Source organism: Astatotilapia calliptera, chromosome 7 (genome assembly GCF_900246225.1).
Source record: "Astatotilapia calliptera chromosome 7, fAstCal1.2, whole genome shotgun sequence".
Classification (NCBI taxonomy): domain Eukaryota; kingdom Metazoa; phylum Chordata; class Actinopteri; order Cichliformes; family Cichlidae; genus Astatotilapia; species Astatotilapia calliptera.
In genome coordinates this window covers 6,096,569-6,115,861 of record NC_039308.1, presented here as the reverse complement: position 1 = coordinate 6,115,861, position 19,293 = coordinate 6,096,569, and the positions used below count along the sequence as shown (strand labels likewise).

At 39.4% G+C, this 19,293-nt stretch overlaps 1 protein-coding gene across 1 annotated transcript; it reads right to left on the bottom strand.

Moving 5' to 3' along the window:
• Positions 1–279: 279 nt before the first annotated feature.
• On the bottom strand, positions 280–17,797 carry LOC113027234 (LIM/homeobox protein LMX-1.2-like). The gene is made up of 7 exons (XM_026176856.1): positions 17,467–17,797; positions 16,386–16,572; positions 6,255–6,487; positions 5,903–6,078; positions 4,887–4,964; positions 2,148–2,214; positions 280–699 (listed from the first exon to the last, which is right to left on the bottom strand). Exons 1-7 carry the CDS (start codon positions 17,582–17,584, stop codon positions 476–478), a joined length of 1,083 nt encoding a protein of 360 aa, XP_026032641.1. The 5' UTR covers positions 17,585–17,797; the 3' UTR covers positions 280–475.
• Between the last annotated feature and the right edge of the window lie 1,496 nt (positions 17,798–19,293).

Below are 19,293 nucleotides of genomic sequence, written 5' to 3'. Positions count from 1 at the left end.
ACCCATTGTACTAACGTAGGGGCTGACAGTGGGTCTAAGGATTTCATCCTGATACCTAATAGTGGCATTGCTTAGCCAATAGAGGTGTGATAACATGAATATGCCTTCCTGGACCATCACTGACCCACCAGTAAACCAGTCATTCTTAGCCAGTCATCTCATTTCAGCCAGCTAGTAAAATTACACATACACGGCTATGAACTAACACTTTCAATACTATTACATTTTGCTATGAAACAGGACTCAACTAGTTATTATCTTAATTAACCGCCTGTCCACCAAAAAGAAAATAGCTTAAAAGGCAATCCCACTGCAACAAAACAACTTTTGAGAAACAAAGGAGTCCAGTATCTGCTTTAGGTGCGCCTTTCCTTGGATGGAGGTTAGTCTGGTGTATTTGGTCGGCCTTGGTCATATTTAGTTGCTTGCTGTTTTGTGTCTTATGGCCAAGTAGACTCTGTGCCTTTTGTCTGCACTATTGTGGGCTCACCGTCCACAGCTTGGTAGGAGGTATGGTGGGCTGAGAAGAACTGAAACTGATGATGTGTCTTAAGAAGTATGAGCTTTGCATGGAGTGAAGACAGTCAATGGTGTTCCCCACCCTTTCATGTAAAGAGGCTTCATCTGGAGTGGCCATGAAGCAATCATTTAGACTTGTCAGAGAGGTCTCACTGTCAATGTCATGGATGAAGTCAATACCTGTCAAAATTAGAGAAGAAGATATAAAGAAGTAAAAAAAAGGACCATGTAGAGAGAGTTTAATAATCTTTTATTACAAATTATACATAACCTGAGCCGCTGCTAACAAAGTTCTGTTATTATCAATGTTCTATTTAAAATATAGGTTGGAAAAAGTGCAGGGAATTGTTCAACTTATTTAGAAAGACAAACAAAAGAAACCAGAAGTAAGAGATTAACTGAACATCTTCTCAAACCCTTATCTTGTAAATGTCCATTTTATTTCTTTAAGTTACCAGTTGGTTATATTCACTTTCTACCTCCTTAGTTACTACTACTACCTCAGTTAACACCAAAAGTTTTTTGCTGTTCTTTGACTACTTGTTTAGACTTGTATTTATCTTCAGAAATTAGTATATCACTGTGTCAGCTCAGGTTGAGCAGTCTGGAGAGAAAGAGGCACAGCTGAGATGGTTTGGGTTTGTGAAAAGGATAGTGGATATATTGCGCAAAGGATGCTGAATATAGAAGTGCCAGACATATTGAAAAGACATGTAAATATTGTATATCGTATAGAGGTTAATACACAAATAAAATTGTCAGTTTAGATCTGACATTTTATCCTATATTATACAACACAATGACAGTATTGTCTGTTTGTTTGAAGTAGCTGTTTCTTTCATTTTCCTTTTCTATTTTATTGATCTATTCTCCTGCAGGACTTAAGCAGCACACCAATGTTAAAATGTTCTTGTACAACAACGTGTCTTACATAGAAACAAATAAATCATCATTATCATTGGCTGTTTGATCTTAAAGATGTCTCACCTAACATTTCATTTGCTAATCTCACCTTCAAACAACCGGCTGCTTGCTGCTGGGTTGCTTAGTTCGTTTGGTTAACAGCAGCGGCTTCGACTCTAATAAACCCTGTTGCCATGCCAATATTGACATGCTGGAAGTCCCTGAACAGACAGAAGCAGTGCTTGCCAAACCAGTGAGACACTTATCTAAACTGTCTGTTCATATCCACTGTGAGACCACAGTGGCAATAAGCCCACTAGCCATGTGGAACTATATTGCAGAGAGAATCTCAGCTCCCGCTTTATAGCTCTGCTGTTGAAAAACCCATATTTACCAGCAGAGATGAAATTCTGGTTTCACAATATGGGGCGTTCTAAAAACTACAAAACTGGGAGTGTTTGCTGAGTGACTTTACTCTTTTTATTGTTCCAATAAAAAATTTAATATTTCAAGCTGTCTCTCCAAATTATTGATAAATCACCTAGCTTTCTGGAATCGCTGTTATTAGAATTCTAAAGGACAGATTGTAATGACAGTTACATTTCTAATGTTCTTCTGCCCCACTGACGCAGAAGGACGTCAGTGGTGGCGCGTTTCATTTTGCTACATTAGAGAAAAGTAGCAAAAAAAAGGAACTGGAAATGCAAACAAAGATAAATCCTTACCTTGGCCTAGCCTTTGGCTGTTGTGTTGCTCCTGCTGTTGCTGTTGTCTGCGGGCTAACTTCTTCATCTGCAAATAAATAAATAGCAAACAGTTTGATACATGACTGACAGGCAAACAAGCAGACACACACACACAACCAAAAACACACATGCAATACTGTGCAAAGTCTTGTGCTGTTTCTTTATATTGTGGTTCTAAGGACCAGTAATTTTTCTAAGCAATGTTCTTAAGGTCTTTCAAAGATATTTTTTGGACATAGTTAGCACTTTAGGTACTTTGTTACTTGCAGCTCATAACTGCAACAAATAATTAGCTCCCACTTATCACAAGTGTTTTCAGGAAAAGGTTTGTATTGTATTGTATTGCCAAATGGATTGAGCAGTTGCCCGGGTATGAGTGTGGGGCAGCATTACAGCATACAGTAAAGAGGACTGTGTCATGTGAAGCAGGGCCACATAGGAGCTTGATAAGACCACTAAAGCAGACAGCCATAGAGACAAAACACAGAGGTGACTCTTGGACTTCCTTTCCTGGGCGGTCCTCATGTGAGCTAATTTCTGTTTTGAAGCTTTATTTTCATGTATGCACATGTTTCAATAAATCACGGCTCCTATTTATCATTTTGTAGCAAAATGTAAAGAAATCAGAGGTAGTTTAAGACTTTTACACAATATTGTACCAATGTATCGGTTAATATGTACAAATAGATTAAATACAAATAGGAATAAATAAGTGGAGACGGCAAAAAATTGAAGTGTTAAATAGATTTATGTGCAAAAGAGCTATGAGCTCATGAGATGACCTGATGTGCAAAAATTATTATTACTAGTTAAAATAGGTCAGCTGTTCAAGAGTCTGATAGCAGTGGGGAAGAAGGAGTTGTTGAGTCGGGATCTTCTAGAGTTCACACTTCTAAACCTTTGTCCCGAGGGCAGAAGTGTGAACAGTCCGTGTTGGGGGTGTGTGGGGTCTTTGAGGATGGAGGCAGCTCTCTTCTGGACTCTGCGATGGTAGATGCTCTGCAGAGAGGGCAGCGGAGTCCTGGTGATCTTCTCTGCAGCTGCTATCACTCTCTGCAGGTCCATAGCAGTAGTGCTGCCGTACCATGCAGTGATGCAGCTGGTCAGGGCGCTCTCCACAATGCAGCTGTAGAACCTGCCAAGGATCTTGGCCAACATACCAAATTTCCTCAGCCTCCTCAGGAAATACAGCCACTGCTGAGCCTTCTTGACCAGCTTTGTGGTGTTCAGTGTCCAGGTGAGGTCCTCTGTGATGTAGACGCCCAGGTATCTAAAGCTGCTCACCCTCTCCACTTCCACACACAAAGTGAGTGACAGTGACAGTATTGAAGGCGGAGCTGTAATCAACAAAAAGTACTGTGATGTATGAGCCTTTGTTGCTGTAGGCTTTATCCAGTGTATTTTTCCACCTTGTTGCACAATCAAATACTGTTCAAACCTGAGGAAATCTGGCCAGGATTTCTGTTGACTGCTTACAGCTCATCCATGGTTGAGTTAGCATTAGCATCGGGTGGTACATACACGGCCGTTACCATGATGACAGTAAACTCATAAGGTATGTAGATAGGTCTGCATTTAACAGTCAAATATTCCAAATCAGAACACTGGCTGTCTACAGTCTTTTGTCTCTTTAGACCAGCTGTCATTGATCTAGATGCATAAACCCCCAATGTTGGTGAAGCAAATACTCGGGAGCGGTGGCTTAAATGTTTTTTTCTTTAACCATGCTACTGGGCCCACCCTGCAGCCTCGCTTTTGCCTCCTTTGTTTACACTTCCTTTTGGGCTTGCTGCAGGCCTGGAGTTCTTATTATGTTCTCCGGAATCCTGTGGAAGTGGTGATAGTCTGACATAGTGTTCCTTGCACAGTGTAATCCCAAACTCAGAAGGTCCTGAGTAGATACTACTCGCCATACAGTAGTAAAAAACACATACATCCACACATATACATGTAAAAAATCTAGAAAAGCAAGCACTGAATGTGGAGAGCAGTAAGCCACTGTGTCTATGTGTGTGTCGATGTCTTGTGGAAGGAGGGAACCTAACATGCATGTCTGTGGAAACCCGGAGTACCTCGAGAGAACCCACAAGGGCACAAGGAGAAGATGCACACTAATTCATATGCTACAGAAGAAAGCTTTGAAAATTTTAAAAGCTTCTAGGTTATTGGGAACCAGATGACAGACTATTCATCATGCTAGAATTTTTAAAACACTATGTTGTTTTTTTAATTTACAAAGAAGAAATTAGTAGACATGCAAGAGCAATGAATGGCTGTTAAATTAAACGGCATGATTATGATATATTTTAGACTTGAGCAAGTATTGCATCAGACCGATGATGGACAATAGTAAAATCCCTGTAGCTAGTGAGACTATGATGAGTTTATTCTCTCAAATGCCACCAAGCCAGACAAATTAGATTAGAAACTCTTAGTACACTGAAGCTTGACTGATGAAAAACTGATTACATAACTAAGGACTTTTGGGAATAAACAGTAAGGGCCCATTGTCAGAGGATGCAATGTGGGGGGCCATCAGCGACTAAGACTTCTGTGAAACACCTAAAGGCTCATTTTAACTATCTTTGCTTAGAAGAAGCAATTTAAAAATTGTAACTGTAGTTCAACAATGTGAATGCTTAGAAGTTACAACCACAAAATTATGAAACTAGGTTATAAATGTATAAATGCTTATAGCTTTGGGGATGTGCTCCTTACCTTTGCTCTCTGGTTCTGGAACCAGACTTGGACCACACGAACACTAAGTCCAGTCTCTGCAGCCAGGGTCTCTCTTACCTGTAAATCACAGCACAATTAAATTTTATTATTATTATTATTATTATTATTATTATTATTATTATTATTATTATTATTATTATTATTATTATTATTATTATTGTTGTTGTTGTTATTATTTTATTATTATTATTAATAAAAATAATATTAATAAAACAATTAATACTATTAGTATTCTTACTTTTTTATTATAACAAATACATAAAAAAAAACCAACATGCTTCCATTAAACAAACTCTTCTGGGCTAGTTTTTATTAGCTTTAAATTCTACTACCCTCAGTGTCACCCTTGATAGAGGACAAATGTAGACACACCAGCTCAGAAGTATAAATAAAAACACACACATATATACAACAACATAATCTATTACAATGTAGGCTCTACAGGGTTTCAACCCTCAAGCGTCGATGCAGGACTGACAAAACCCTATTTTAAAAGAAAAGAAAAGAAAATGACAAAATGTTGCTTGGAAATAAGATAATTTTCATGACAACATAAGTAAGGTTTTGTGCTTAAACATATTAATTTTCTTTGCATATATGTGTTAATAAGTTTAATGAAGTCTCAACTGTTAATTCATTCAACTCCTCATTTTAAATTTGGGTTGTTAAAGCTAGAGGAACTAATTTTTAAGTTTCAGTGTTAAAATAATTTTAAATATTTGCTTGGCTGGTTGTCTTGGGGCCTTTTCCTTCATATTTAAACTGCTACTTTTATTAAGAACATAATACTGTTTTTCTACTATGACTTCTTAGTCATAGTAGAAAAATAGACTTGAGGTGACTGCTGTTAAGCATTGATGCTATATAAACGAAATGATACTGAATTCAAATGTAATGTAAGAAATGAAATGCAATGTAATTGTAGTACTTGATATGTGGTTTTTGACTCAAATATACCAGTATACAATTATAATATACTCTATACCTCTACTCACCTTTCTGCAGGGTTTTGAAGAAACCTCAAAAGAGGCCTTAAAGGCTCTCTGCTGCGGGGTGGTCAGGATGGTGCGTGGGCGTTTGGGCCTTAGGGGTTCTTTGCTGTCACTGCTGCATTTCCTGACTGATAGGGTTTTTTCTGATTTCACATCCTCGTCCTCATCCTCATTCTTATCTGTCACCAGACACAAATAATTCCATTAATCCCTTTGTTTAATTGTTGCTGCAGATTTGACCTGAGTTCAGTTTTTTGCATTGCATGGGAATTTTCCAGTTCTAGATAAAGTCATCAATTAGGTACGTTCCTTTTGATTCAGTTCTTTTCTTTAATAATCTGTTATAAAATATTACCTGAGTCTGTGATGTCTGTACTGAGTGTACTGAGCAGGGCCCTCTCTCTCTCATAGTCAGTCTTGCACAGCAGCTGACCTTTTTTCAGTACAAACTCATCTCCTTTACACAGCTGGCGCTGGCAGACACAGCAGCAGAAGCAGCTGAGATGGTAAACACTGTCCAGAGCTCGCATAACAAACTCTGTGGGCGCTATCTTTCCAAGACAGTTGCTGCACTCCACAGCAAACAACCTGAGCACAAGGGGAAGGAAGAACAGTGTTATTGATGCAGCATTTTTAGGGAAAATTGTGTTTGACATATTTTCCTTGCAATTGAATCATTCTAGCAGTTATGTTTCTCCTCCAACAGAGTGCGGAGGAGGAGCAATGAGATAACACAAACACAAAAGCTACCAAGCTAAATCTAATAAAAGTTGTTTTGCCTTCTGACCATAATTCAACACATTTTGCTGCTCAAATTGAAATTCGGGTGAAAAATTATTTGTCACACTGAAAAAGCTGATAGTTTCACCGATTATTTTCATTTGAATGGGTTTACAAACTGGCGTACTCAAACAACAGTTTTCAACAGTATTTAAACACAAGAGGCTTCTCTTTAAAATGTCTTCTTTCTACAGTTTTCTCACCATCCCATTACCACTGAAGTGTAAAGTTATTTATCAATTTACAGGATCTCTGTGGCTTTTAAATCACAAAACACTAAGTTTGGTGGATAATTTTCCAGAAATTGTTACTTTAATTAAGGTACCAAAGTAACACCTAGATTAAAAAAAACTGAATCTAGTTTTGGTGTTACTTTTCTGTTACTTTTAGCCACAGCTAACTTTTGTCACAGGAAGCGTCGGTTACCTTTGATTCCACTGAATCACAACCAAGTCTAAATTTCATGGGTGTGTTCATGTCCTGCTAACAATAACTGGAGCTTGCCAATCTTAGAGGCCAGTAGTTTTGTTTTTCTTTTGGTTGTTTCTCTATGAGCCTCTGGTCTAATGGAAAACTGATTAGACCAGAGGAGACTAGTGTGCTATACAAGTTGCTGTAGGATCTGGTATCACTGCTCTGAGAGACGGTTTTTGTACAATGACAATAAAGGGCTAGTCTGTTCTAGTTACCATTGGTATCTTTGTGGTAACAGCACATGAGCTTCTGGACTGGTTCTTATACAACTTGCCTCATTCACCCGTGTCTGTGTGTGTGTGTGTGTGGGAGGGGGGGGGCATGCAAGAACTGAATCTTGGAAAAGAGTTAAAGAGTGGGAGAGGAGGAAAGAGGTAGCATTAGGCAGGTACACAAGAGTTTGGACAGCTGCACTGTTCCTTTCTAATGACACTATCCTTCTCTGTTCAATAGTTTTTTCTCCCATTCCCCATATCTCATTGATCTTCTCTTTCAACCTTTGTCTTACCATCTGTCAATTCAGAAAGTGAGAAGAACATTTGCCATCAAGGCTCTTTAAAAAAAAAAAGATGGACAGAGTATATAAAGTATAAGACATTGCCTAGTAAAATTAACAAATAAAAATACACCACAATCTGGTTCAAATCACTGTAATTGCAATGTATGCTCATAATAGAGTTGTGTAACAGAACCACGACAGGCCCGATGACGAGTTCATGGTTTTCAGCATTTCTTTATTTAACACTTTTATTCTCCTGGTCGCTGTACAACAACAGTCGGCTGCAGCTCCGCCGCTCACAGCCCGACACATATCAACAACAACAACATAACAGACAGCACAGCTTTTTATGCCGGCAGAGGCGTGATTGCAGATGCCATGCAATTGCATCCATCTCCCCTGCAACAACACCTCAGACCACGCACTGCCGAAGTTGATACACTCCTCATTAAATGGATATAAGCACTAACCCCATGGTGTGAAGGGATAACTAAGAGGGATAGAAAGAGTTGAGTGAAGGTAAATTGCTACATGCTTACAGAACACACTATCAGACAGGAAGGGCTGCTTGCCCTTGGGTGTATGATAACAGGGTGCTCATTTTCATGCATGAAAATAAAACATCCCTGGTAACAACTGTAAGGTAGGGAGGGTTTTTTTTTTCATACAGGACAAGATCTCTGACTGGAGGTTAATGACTGCTATCATGTGGAAGGACCCCAAGGAGAACAAATCAAGTCTAAACCATGGCACCTCCCCATCAATAGCCAATCAAAATTATTTCCGGTTGTCATGTGTCTAATACAGTCCTTGCGGTGACACCGCCCCTCTTGGACTGAGATTGCCCACCCCTGGTCTAATATATGCTTTGAATTATGAACTATGCTTCACTTCTCCACGTGCAGACTGCCTGACATTGAGAAGTCCACAGCTGTGCAAGCCAAATCTTTAACTGCCTGATAATTGCTAGATTGTCTCCTGAACTACTCTCAGCAAAAAAACGAACACAACACCTTGATTCACTGAGTTATCAATAGTGTGAGCAGTTACACAACTCACCAAGAATGTTTGCAATGCTGTTAACAGATAAATTTGCATAAGTAAAGGAAATTAAAATTCAATTGAGTTCAATTTTATTTATATAGCGCCAAATCACAACAACAGTCGCCTCAAGGTGCTTTATATTATAAGGTAGACCCTACAATAATACATACAGAGAAAAAACCCCAACAATCATATGACCCCCTATGAGCAAGCACTTTGTGACAGTGGGGAAATAAAAAATCCCCTTCAACAGGAAGAAACTTCTGGCAGAACCAGGCTCAGTTAGGGGCGGCCATCTGCTGCAACTGGTTGGGGTGAGAGACCACAGCTTCTCTGCAACTTTAAAAAACACAAAACTTTTCAAGCTTGCATAGACTGCAACAGTTTAAATCCTTGTTTATACCTAAACGTGTAATTTTCACAACCTTTTGTTTTTCAGTTGTTGTGGGCTTTCATATATGCTGTAAACAAAGTGTACTAAAGTAAAATAAAAGCCTGGAAAGAAATGTGTGGAAAATACAGTGTAAGAAGGGTTGGTTAGACTAGTCTACATCCCTAATAATTGTGAATGAAGGGGAAATATTATTTATTCTTTCCTCTGAAATACCCCAAAGATACTCATTGCATTAAAAAAAATAAATAAACAACTTTAAAAACATTATATACTGTTTCGCCTTGCCAAGTATCATCAGGAATCAGTAAGTATGTTTAGGCACTCGAAAAATAAGTCCCATGGTGTATTATACAGTGCAATGTGTCATCTTTGAAAGGCAGAGTGAAAACGTCTTTCTCTTTGCAAGCTTTTAGTTAGATTTAGAGGCAGGCAAAAGCAAAGGGTTCATTTTTTTATTATACCAAAACACTTTGAGTCTGTGTCATATATGGAATATAAAAATTATTTTTAAGATCCATATTGTGAGAATCACACATTTACTTTTGTTTAATATTATACAGAAATGACAAAAGGGTTTTTCCACTACTCCTACTCCCTTTTTTCACCGATAGCTCTACTGATAGCTGAGATCATTACCATGCTAAAAACATGTTGAAGTGAGTTTCTAGAGAATCTCTAGGCTTTACTATGAATTTTTGAGCTTTCGCTGAACAAACAGCAAATCCATTCTCTGAATACTGATTTTATTTTCCCTGCCTCCTTCATAGACATCTTTTGATTACTCTGGCTAATTAAAAGTCCATCAAGCTGCCACCCAAAGCCACCACCCACTCATCCACCCAACCTCCTCTTTTAGGTCACCCAGCTCCATGAAGAGGGAGAACAAACAAGACAATAGTGAAGGAACACACACAGTCTGTTTTTACTGCTTCATTCTTTTTCCTCTCCTCTTATCCTCTTTAATCCTGTACCTCTTTATGCTTATTAAGCTGCTGGAAGCATAGGGCACAGGTCCAATGGGTTAAAGCTCCACCAAAGAGTTGACTCTAGCACTGAAAGGCCACAAAGAACTGAAGAGGACTTTGCGTGATTGCACTAATGGTAGTTTTCTATGTTTATAATTCCCTCTATCTATCTATCTATTTTTATTTCATTTTATTATTCACATTATTATCTGATTCAGTATTATGCCAGAGCTGACAGTGGGTTAGAGCCAGGTTGGTGAAAGATGGAAGGAAGAAGAATAGAAAACGAAATTGAACAGAACCCTAAACTGACTCTGGTAGATGTCCCCACCCCAGACAGGGTGTAAAAAGCAGTGGTGTAGGAAGACCCGCCTCATCCCTTCCGTACTTGACAGTGTTCAAGGTCGACTGTTTTGTGCATGTGTTGTATGTGAGTGTATGAGGTGTAAATGAGTATGACTGTGTGAAAACTAGAGTGGTAATAAAATTGAGGGGACAGATGCAACATGAGAATACGATTGCTGGCCTCTCCCTGAAAACCCTCAATGTCTAAGGTGCAGGTAAAATAGCAACGAAGAGGCGACTGGAACTATCTCATCAACCTCATCCACCAACCTCTGGATAACACAACTGCCCCCAAGCCCTAAATGTCAAGGCTCTGTGTGCGGGCAGGCAGAGATGAGGATCCAAATGCAGGACTCGGAAAATGGAATGTAACTCAAAAAACCTCAGCTTTATTGCTGGCAGGAAAACAAACATAAAGTGAGGACTGAACACTGAGACCAAGAACACACAGGCATAAACTGATGGTACGACGCGACACTGAGCATGGGAAAACACAGGGCTTATATACACAGGGTAGTAACGGGGAAATCGGCAACAGGAGGGAGACACAGCTGGGAGAGATCAGGGCTAACGAGACAGGGGGAACAAAGCTGCACATACTAACATCAGACAAGAACAAGAACCTTCAAAGTAAAACAGGAAACAAAACACACTTTACTAAGACACAGACTAGACAGAGACAGACTTGACACTGACCAAAGGCTACTAAATGATAATCATAATCACAACAGTATCAGATCATAAATCATAATATAGAAAAACACCAAGATAACTGAAACACCAAGTACCAGAGAAACATAAAGGAAAATCCATGATGCAAAAGTACCAAAACATAATGAACTCAAAATACTGGGTCCAACGGACCCAGAACCGTGACACTAAAAAATAAAGTCATTATAGCTCATGTGTCATGTGCTCTCATTACTTTATTATTTATTATTTGTTTCATTAATATAAAAGTAACTAGAACTTAAAACAATCTCCAACCTGAAGTCACATCCCTTCCCAGGAAAACTAAAGGAAGAGGAAAAAGGGAAGTAAAATCTGAAAGGAAACTGTAACGTCTACAACCGACTCCGTGATATAACACACTATTTAGACACCATCTCCAACGGAAGTAACACGATATCGTCCTCTCAAATCCACACACGGTGTGCACACTGCTTTGAAAGGCCCAACAGCTTTGTTTGCTCTCCTCTTTTTCCCCTTTATACGCTGTGCCCACAACTATGAGGAGAAACACCTGCTGTCAGAGGGAGGACAAATCCAACAGAGAAAGGGGAGCGAGAGAAAACCACACACATACAGCACCATTGCTGTAACAGTTGTCAGAGGGATGTGGGGGGGAGGTAGACAACTGTACGTGGAAGGAGAGATTTCTTACACCCCACTGCAAGGTAAGGAAAAGCAAATCCGGAACCAACACCAGCAGCAACCGCCATCCCCAGTCTGGCTCAACAAGTTCCAACAAGCCCATCTAAATGTCCGGTCATCTTGATGTTACACTGTCACACAAAGATTTTTCTGCTTTAACAGCGCGGCTTGTCATTAATAAAACAGCTGTAGCAGTAAGAAGACAAAGAGGTAATTTCATGACACAAATCAGTACATATTTAAAACACACTTTACCTGAAACACTGCTTTTTGTGTTGTCTGTCTGTCTTTTGTCTCTTTCTAATGTGACAGCGCTGACTGGGCTGTTAAATGGGCGCAAGCTGTATTAAAAACTAACTCATCTCTCTTGTGAGGAGTTTCTTGCTAAGTTCTGCAGTGTTTTTGACAAGGGTTCAAACCTCAATGCCTCTGCTTTTTTCCCTGAGGCCATTTGTCTATTGGTCTTTGGATTCTGGCAGAAGACATGGGATTGGAGTAAAAGGCCCCTCATGGAGCTTTCCTATGCACTTTAAATGATGAACTAAAATCATATCCTCGCTTGAATCCCCGCCCTATAAGTGTTTCCAAGTCACTGCTCTCAATGGAAAAAGACTACTCAACATAACTCACAAAACCCAGCTGGCAACTCCCACTGTGTAAGGCAACCACACAGAACAAATATGCTTCTATCTATTTGTTGCACCACTCGCTCCTCTCGTCCTCGGTCATTCATGGCTAAGAGAGAATAATCTCAACACTAAATAGAGAAAAAAACCCATTTATTTCTGGTTGGAGCACTCACTGTCATCAATTCTGTTTGAAAAATACTATCCATCATTCTCCTCTTAGCCTCCCCCATCTCCACCTGATCTAAATGGTAAATGGTTAATGGCCTGCATTTATATAGCACTTTACTAGTCCCGAAGGACCCCAAAGCGCTTTACACATCCAGGCATTCACCCATTCACACACTGGTGATGGCAAGCTACATTGTAGCCACAGCCACCCTGGGGCGCACTGACAGAGGCGAGGCTGCCGGACACTGGCGCCACCGGTCCCTCTGACCACCACCAGTAGGCAACGGGTGAAGTGTCTTGCCCGATCTAGCTTCAGTACCCCGTGTATCTTGTTTAGATGAAGTATTTTTAAAAAAGCCCTGTCTCTCTTTCTCTTCCTCCTCACAGAATTTACTATCAACTATCAATTTGCTATCAACCTTTATCCTAGTGGACCTTTGCCCACCAGCAGTTTATATAGTTTATCCAAACTGGAAAAAGAAGACATGGAGAAATACATGACAAACTCACTGACTAACATTCTTTCTGTCTTCCAGGCACTTGTCAATGACGCCATTCGGGATATCATCAATCACCTTGTTTTTGCCTACTTGAATTACATCACGCAATTCCTTACATGACATTGTGGCTGTGGCTCAGGTGGTAGAGAAGATCAGCTACTGACTGGAAGGTTGGTGGTTTGATCCTTGGCTTCCCCCAGTCTGTATGCCAAATATCCTTGGGAAAGATAGTAACCCCAAGTTAGCTCCATCGGAGCATGAATGAATGTGTGTGAATGTTGCTTAGATTGCACTTGTGTATAGAAGAAAGTGCTTGGGTGAATGAGGCATGTTGTATACAGTGCTTGGAGTACTCCAGGAGAGAAGAAAAGCGCTATCAGTCCATTTACCTTGTGTTCGTTTGTCTTATAGTCAAGCATCTCAGTCATCACTGATGCCGAGTTGTAGATCACCTGCTTGGTTTCGGTGATGATCGCAGTAGAGATTGTTTATAGTGCTGTAGTCACATCTTGTAGAAGACCTTCAGATGATATGGTGACCTTCAGAGTGGACAATGGTGCTTTAAGAGGAGCAGACAGGCCCAAAGAGAATCCCATATAGAGATAATGTGACAGTAAGTCAGCCCGCTATCAGTGTGCTGCTCCTGTCTGGAAGACGCCTCAATACAACAGGCAAGACCACCAAGCTGCAGGATTCCCCCTCCAGCAACACAACAAATAGTGGGAGTAACACACACATTTAATGAAAGCTCTTAAAACATGTGGTTATCCCAATTGGGCTTTCATCAAATCAACAAAGATGAATAAAAAAGAAGGTCAGACACCAACTAGCGAGAAACAGAAAGCCAAACAGAACAACATTGCCATGTTTTGCTTAGCAGATAAACTCAGGAGAATTTTCTTAAAGCATGACATCCCTGTGCACTTCCCACCCAGTGACAGCCTCAGACAAAAATTGGTTCATCCCAAGGACAAAACTCCCAAAGACAAGCTAAACAACATAGTGTCTGCGTTGAAGTGCAGCAAGTAGTGCTCAGACCTCTATATTGCAATGAGCCACACTATAAATACATGGCACAGCATAAAAGAGCCACCTCGACAGGACATGACTCAACTGTCCATCTGCATTTAAACAATAAAATTTAATTTTTCAAGGATACCGATGTTCAAATTTTGGACAGAAAAGACAAATGGTTTGAAAGAGGAGTAAAGTAAGCCATTTATGTCCAGTGTGAATTCCCATTTTTGAACAGAGGGCTTACGACAACAACTGTCTGTCACTACAATGCGATTTTGAGATCTTTTCCCAGCCACCCTAATGTCCACTCACATCTTGCGTTAGGTGATCTCAAGGGCATATGATAGGGTGAGGCAAGGCAGTGGTTTCACCTGAAACCTCTGCTGATAATGACCCACACCCCTTTTCACACCTATTTGCATGTGATGAGGCACATGATCAATAGTGGGTCAACAATGCTCTCAAGGGACAGTCCCCACTTGGGTTTATTATAATGCTCTATTGAAACTCTTACAGTCAGTGCGATTACTGGCTCTTGTATGTTCAGTAAAAAATCCTGAAAATAGTTTTGTGATACATGCCACCAGCAGGTTTCCAACAACATTCAGCTCTTTTACCCATTTTGAGTGGCTTCAACAAAAATACATTATTTTCACTATGAAAATGAACAATGGTTGTGCAACTAATTATTAATTATTTATCAAATGTGTAGCCTATATGCTGTCTTTAAAGTATTAAAAAATAAAACAAAGGAAAAAATGGTATCAATTAAAATGTGTTTCATAGCCTACATCTGTCACCTGATGCCTTATCCTCTTAATTTTGTTGAACCTTAATAGCAATGTTAGTAGAAATGCATTAAAGGCTAGTTTTGAGTGGCCCCAGGTCTGGATTCCAAAAGAAAAAGTAACAGAGGAAAATAATACAGTTTATTTAAAATTGTCTTTGTTTGGTATGCTTAACCTGTTGTGAGAAGTTGCAAACAACAACAAATACATTAATTCATTAATTGAAAAAAGAAAATTGTGGAAAGACATTTCAGAGAAACCACGCTTCATTTGGTGAGAACCGTCCATGTGCAGATAAAAGAAACAGAGCAAATTCACAACTGGTGAGCAGTTTGATCTTTATGTCATCTTAGAAAAGACACTTAGACTGCCATTTGCTTTAGACGGGTGGTGCACGAAGACATTCACAGTAAGGTGTTCAAGTAATTGATTGATTGATTGATTGATTGATCATTTATTTCGAGCATGTCTGATATGAGGTTTCCAACTGATTTTATTGTCAAGTATCAATGCTAAGAAATCTCCTATATATATATATGTGTGTATGTCTAGTGCATTTGTTATTGCTTCAGTTGCTTCAGTTATTGCCAGTGAAGTTGAGCTCTTTACTCTGAATCCATGAATCCTTACTTCATAGATACCATCAAAGATGGGCTATGACATCTGCAGCAAATTGTCCCAATAAGCTACTTTCAATATGATTAATTTACACAGATGACAGAGTAGTGGCTCCATAGGTTTACTAATACCTCAGGTTTACAGATTTACCTCACAATCAGAAGATCCCCAGTTTGATCCCTGCAAGAGACACAAATCCCTTTGTGGGCAGGGTAAGTGGCATTTCTAGACAAGAGTAGAGGCACCTGATTAAACTGTGTTATCTTCCTTTAAGGCAGCTCCATACAGACGTTTTATGATGAAAGTTTCTAAATAATGAATCTTTTGATAACAAAGATTACAGACCCCTATGATAACACGCATCAATTTCTTCTTTTATTTTCTATCTTCCAAATAAGGTAATAACTAAACTTTAATTTCTAACTCCTTAAAAGAACGTTTACATCAATGCACCACAGTGGATACTTAGAACTGTATTAAAGAGATTTCTGGGATGCCAGTAGCTCCATTTAAAATAAAATTACTGGAAGCATTACAATTAATTATGGAATTGTTAAATTTTAATATTTATTATTTTATGAATCAAGAATAAACGCCTTTCAAAAACAAATAAATAAGACATCTTTTAGGAGTCAAGGTGCATATGGAAAAATGTAACCCGTAAAAAATAAACAGAAAAGCACTTCCTTCTTTTCACGCACTAACCAATGTGCTAGGACTAAACAACAACAAAAAAGCCAGATTATAAAACGTGCTCAAGGTTAAATTTGCATAAAAAGCGCCTTCAAATAAACAAAAACAACCCAATTTATACTCTTTTCTTTTACTTTGAGCCACTGGCTGACTGGGCCCACAGAGGCCAAGTCCATGGATACAGAGAAGCGTTCTTACTGTTGGTAGTCGCTCTTGCAGTACGGCTTTGTGTCTCTGAAGTAGCAGGTGTCGGTGAGCGGTTGCTGGCACGCAGCGCACTGAAGGCACTTCTGGTGCCAGGACGCGCCATTGACCCTCATCAGGAAACGGTCTGAAATGATCTGCGCGCAGCCCTCACACACGGCCTGCTGTCGAAAGTCAGCGCCTGATTGACAACAGAACAGACATGAGCGGCGTGAACGAGAAGGCTACAGCTGATGTAAAAGGGGAGAATGCTCCCAAAACTGCGACTGTGATTTGCACATAGCCCTGTAACTCGGGAATATGAATTATTTGTTAACTGTCCAAGTCATCCAAATAAAGCGCTACCCAGACGAACCTGCATGTCACAAAGCTCTTGCTGGAATATAGAGGTCATCATGTACGCACACAAAAAATATATGTCCATTTTACTGGAAAAAATCTGCAAACCTGGTAACAAAAAAATAAATTCACTTTTTTTTTGCGAATACATAAAAAATGAATTTCTTCTCTTGTTTATTTATACGTTTTCCCTAGAATGGTTCGTTTCAGTAAATCAAGAGAATCGCCTGAGTGAATAAAGAGGACAGAACCTGCTGGGGTTATATATTCGTATTAAACACTACTTATATTTTTATAACGACTAAAGAATTCTCTTAGAGGTTTATTGAGAAAACTAGTGGGAGAGTTTCAGTGTTGTACGCCATAAATGAACACAGGGATTATTCATATCTCTTTAAACCGAAACATAATTTTGAAAACAACAACATAAAACATAACTAAATAAAATAAACAACAAGACTACACAAAACTGCCCCAGAAGCATGAAATATAACAACGTAATTTGAAAGACTTTTTATGTTAGAAATTATGCGTCGTAGCAGCAAACATGTTTCATAAAATCAAGTGGGGAACATGTAGACATAATAATATCATAAAAATATCAAACTGAAAACACAGTCTCGAACCTGGACAGACACAGAAACAAAGGCGTTGCAAAATTAGCTTACACTCTTCCAAACCTGTCAGGAGATGGGAAAGCCGACCATCCCCTTGTGCAGGCAAAAAAGAAACTCACCGATCTTACCATCCAAAGAACTGGTATCGCTCCGCAGTTGATCCTTCATTTTAAAGTCATTCAACATCTTTAAATAGGTAGTGGAGTTAGCCTTGCTGTTCGACTCGCGCTTCTCCATATAATAGCTACACTTGTTGCAATTCCCATAAGCCGTGAGATCCAGGCCTGTGGCTCGTTTTTCCCATCTACAGTCTCTGCTGCCTGAGAGTAAAATATGGGCAAAATCAAGAGCACATAAATGGTCGCAAAGATGAAACCTTCAACAAGTTTCCCCCTCTTGTAAGTCAAGAGGTCTGCACTGAAACTCTCAAGCACCCCTGAACTTGATATCTCAGCCGTGATCTCTCTATACAGCTGGGCAACGGCAGAGATATGAAGCCTACCCATGCTCTCCGGCACAGCATTTTCTTGGCACTGCTGTGGATAGATCCGCCTGCACACAATGGAAGGAAAGAACAATCCTTTCCAAACTGTGTTGTTTATATGCGACAACTGTATCAGTCGGCAGACACCCCACATATGGTGGTGGCCACAAAAAATGAATTAGTTTGCGTTAATTGTTTACAAACGAATTAAACTCAAAATACAAATAATAGACGGGGCATCGTGACACTCATTTATAATATGTGCAGTTTAACACAACCATATATCTCTCTTTCTCTCGCTCTTGCTTACAATCAAGCTTTCAAAGTAAATACGAGTAACTACATACATGCAACAATAAATATAATAATATATTTATATTATAAATATAATATAAAAATAATATAAATAAAAATACTCCTAGCTGGTGTTATCAACTTGCAATATAAAAACAGAGACAATATCAAAAATATTTTTGCAATACTAAAATTGAATGAAAATGCTAACTTGACAAAACTGAGTCTACAACCCGAGTAACATAACGACTACAATTTTTATCTGAAACTATTTCTTATCCATATTATTAAATATGCAAAATTGGCGTTTAGTGCCCTGTCACGTGACAGCTCTAAACGTCTCCATGCCTAATGGTAATCTATTCACGTGAAAGACAGGTTTGGAGCAGATTGTCAGGATGAATTCTCCTTAAATCTGTGTAGCCTGATGCCCCATAAATCCACAGCCTGCTCTCAAAAACACGCACACGTTCACTTTTGTTTGGCATATGAAATACATCTCACCAATAGTCATATAACGTCGCATATTGTCATACATACAAACTATGTGAGGCGCAGTAAAGAACGATTTGTGTCAGCTGTGTGCGATTTTGTTCGCACAGCCCTCACTGTCACATGTGGAAAGCGTCAGGATATTTGAAGAGCAGGAGGAAGCTTTCACTATCGGGGAAAAATCATTTTGACAAATGAAGGATGTGAGCAGGTCAGGCTTGATACTGAGCCTCAGCACGGCGGAGGATTAATTAAAATAAGACAATTTTAGTAAAATATTACTGAAATAAACAAGCACCGACCAAATAAAACTTTCCGAGGCAGAGGTGCCGCCAGGAATTTGGGACCCCGTGAAAAAAAATACAACATTGGGCTCCACCACTTAATATTGTAAACCATGCCATCTTAAAAATGTTGTTGTTCAGCTGTGCAGACATAGATCAACATTCTGTACAGATTAATAGATTTTTTTAAATTCATGCAAGGTTCATGAGATATGTGCAACTAATTTCTTACATTTTACACACACACACACACACACACACACACACACACACACACACACACACACACACACACACACACACACACACATCTCATCCACAGGCTCACTGGAGCTTATCCTGGCTACCGAAGGGCAAGAGGCGGGGTACGCAGGTCACCAGTCTGATGCAGG

Excerpts from the sequence above, each read along its gene's own strand:
- LOC113027234 (XM_026176856.1), bottom strand. The coding sequence starts at position 17,584 with ATGGAGAAGCGCGAGTCGAACAGCAAGGCTAACTCCACTACCTATTTA. Across the intron at positions 6,079-6,254 it reads TACAGACATCACAGACTCAG|ATAAGAATGAGGATGAGGAC; the intron begins GTAATATTTTAT and ends GTCTGGTGACAG. Across the intron at positions 2,215-4,886 it reads TCCAGAACCAGAGAGCAAAG|ATGAAGAAGTTAGCCCGCAG; the intron begins GTAAGGAGCACA and ends ATTTATTTGCAG.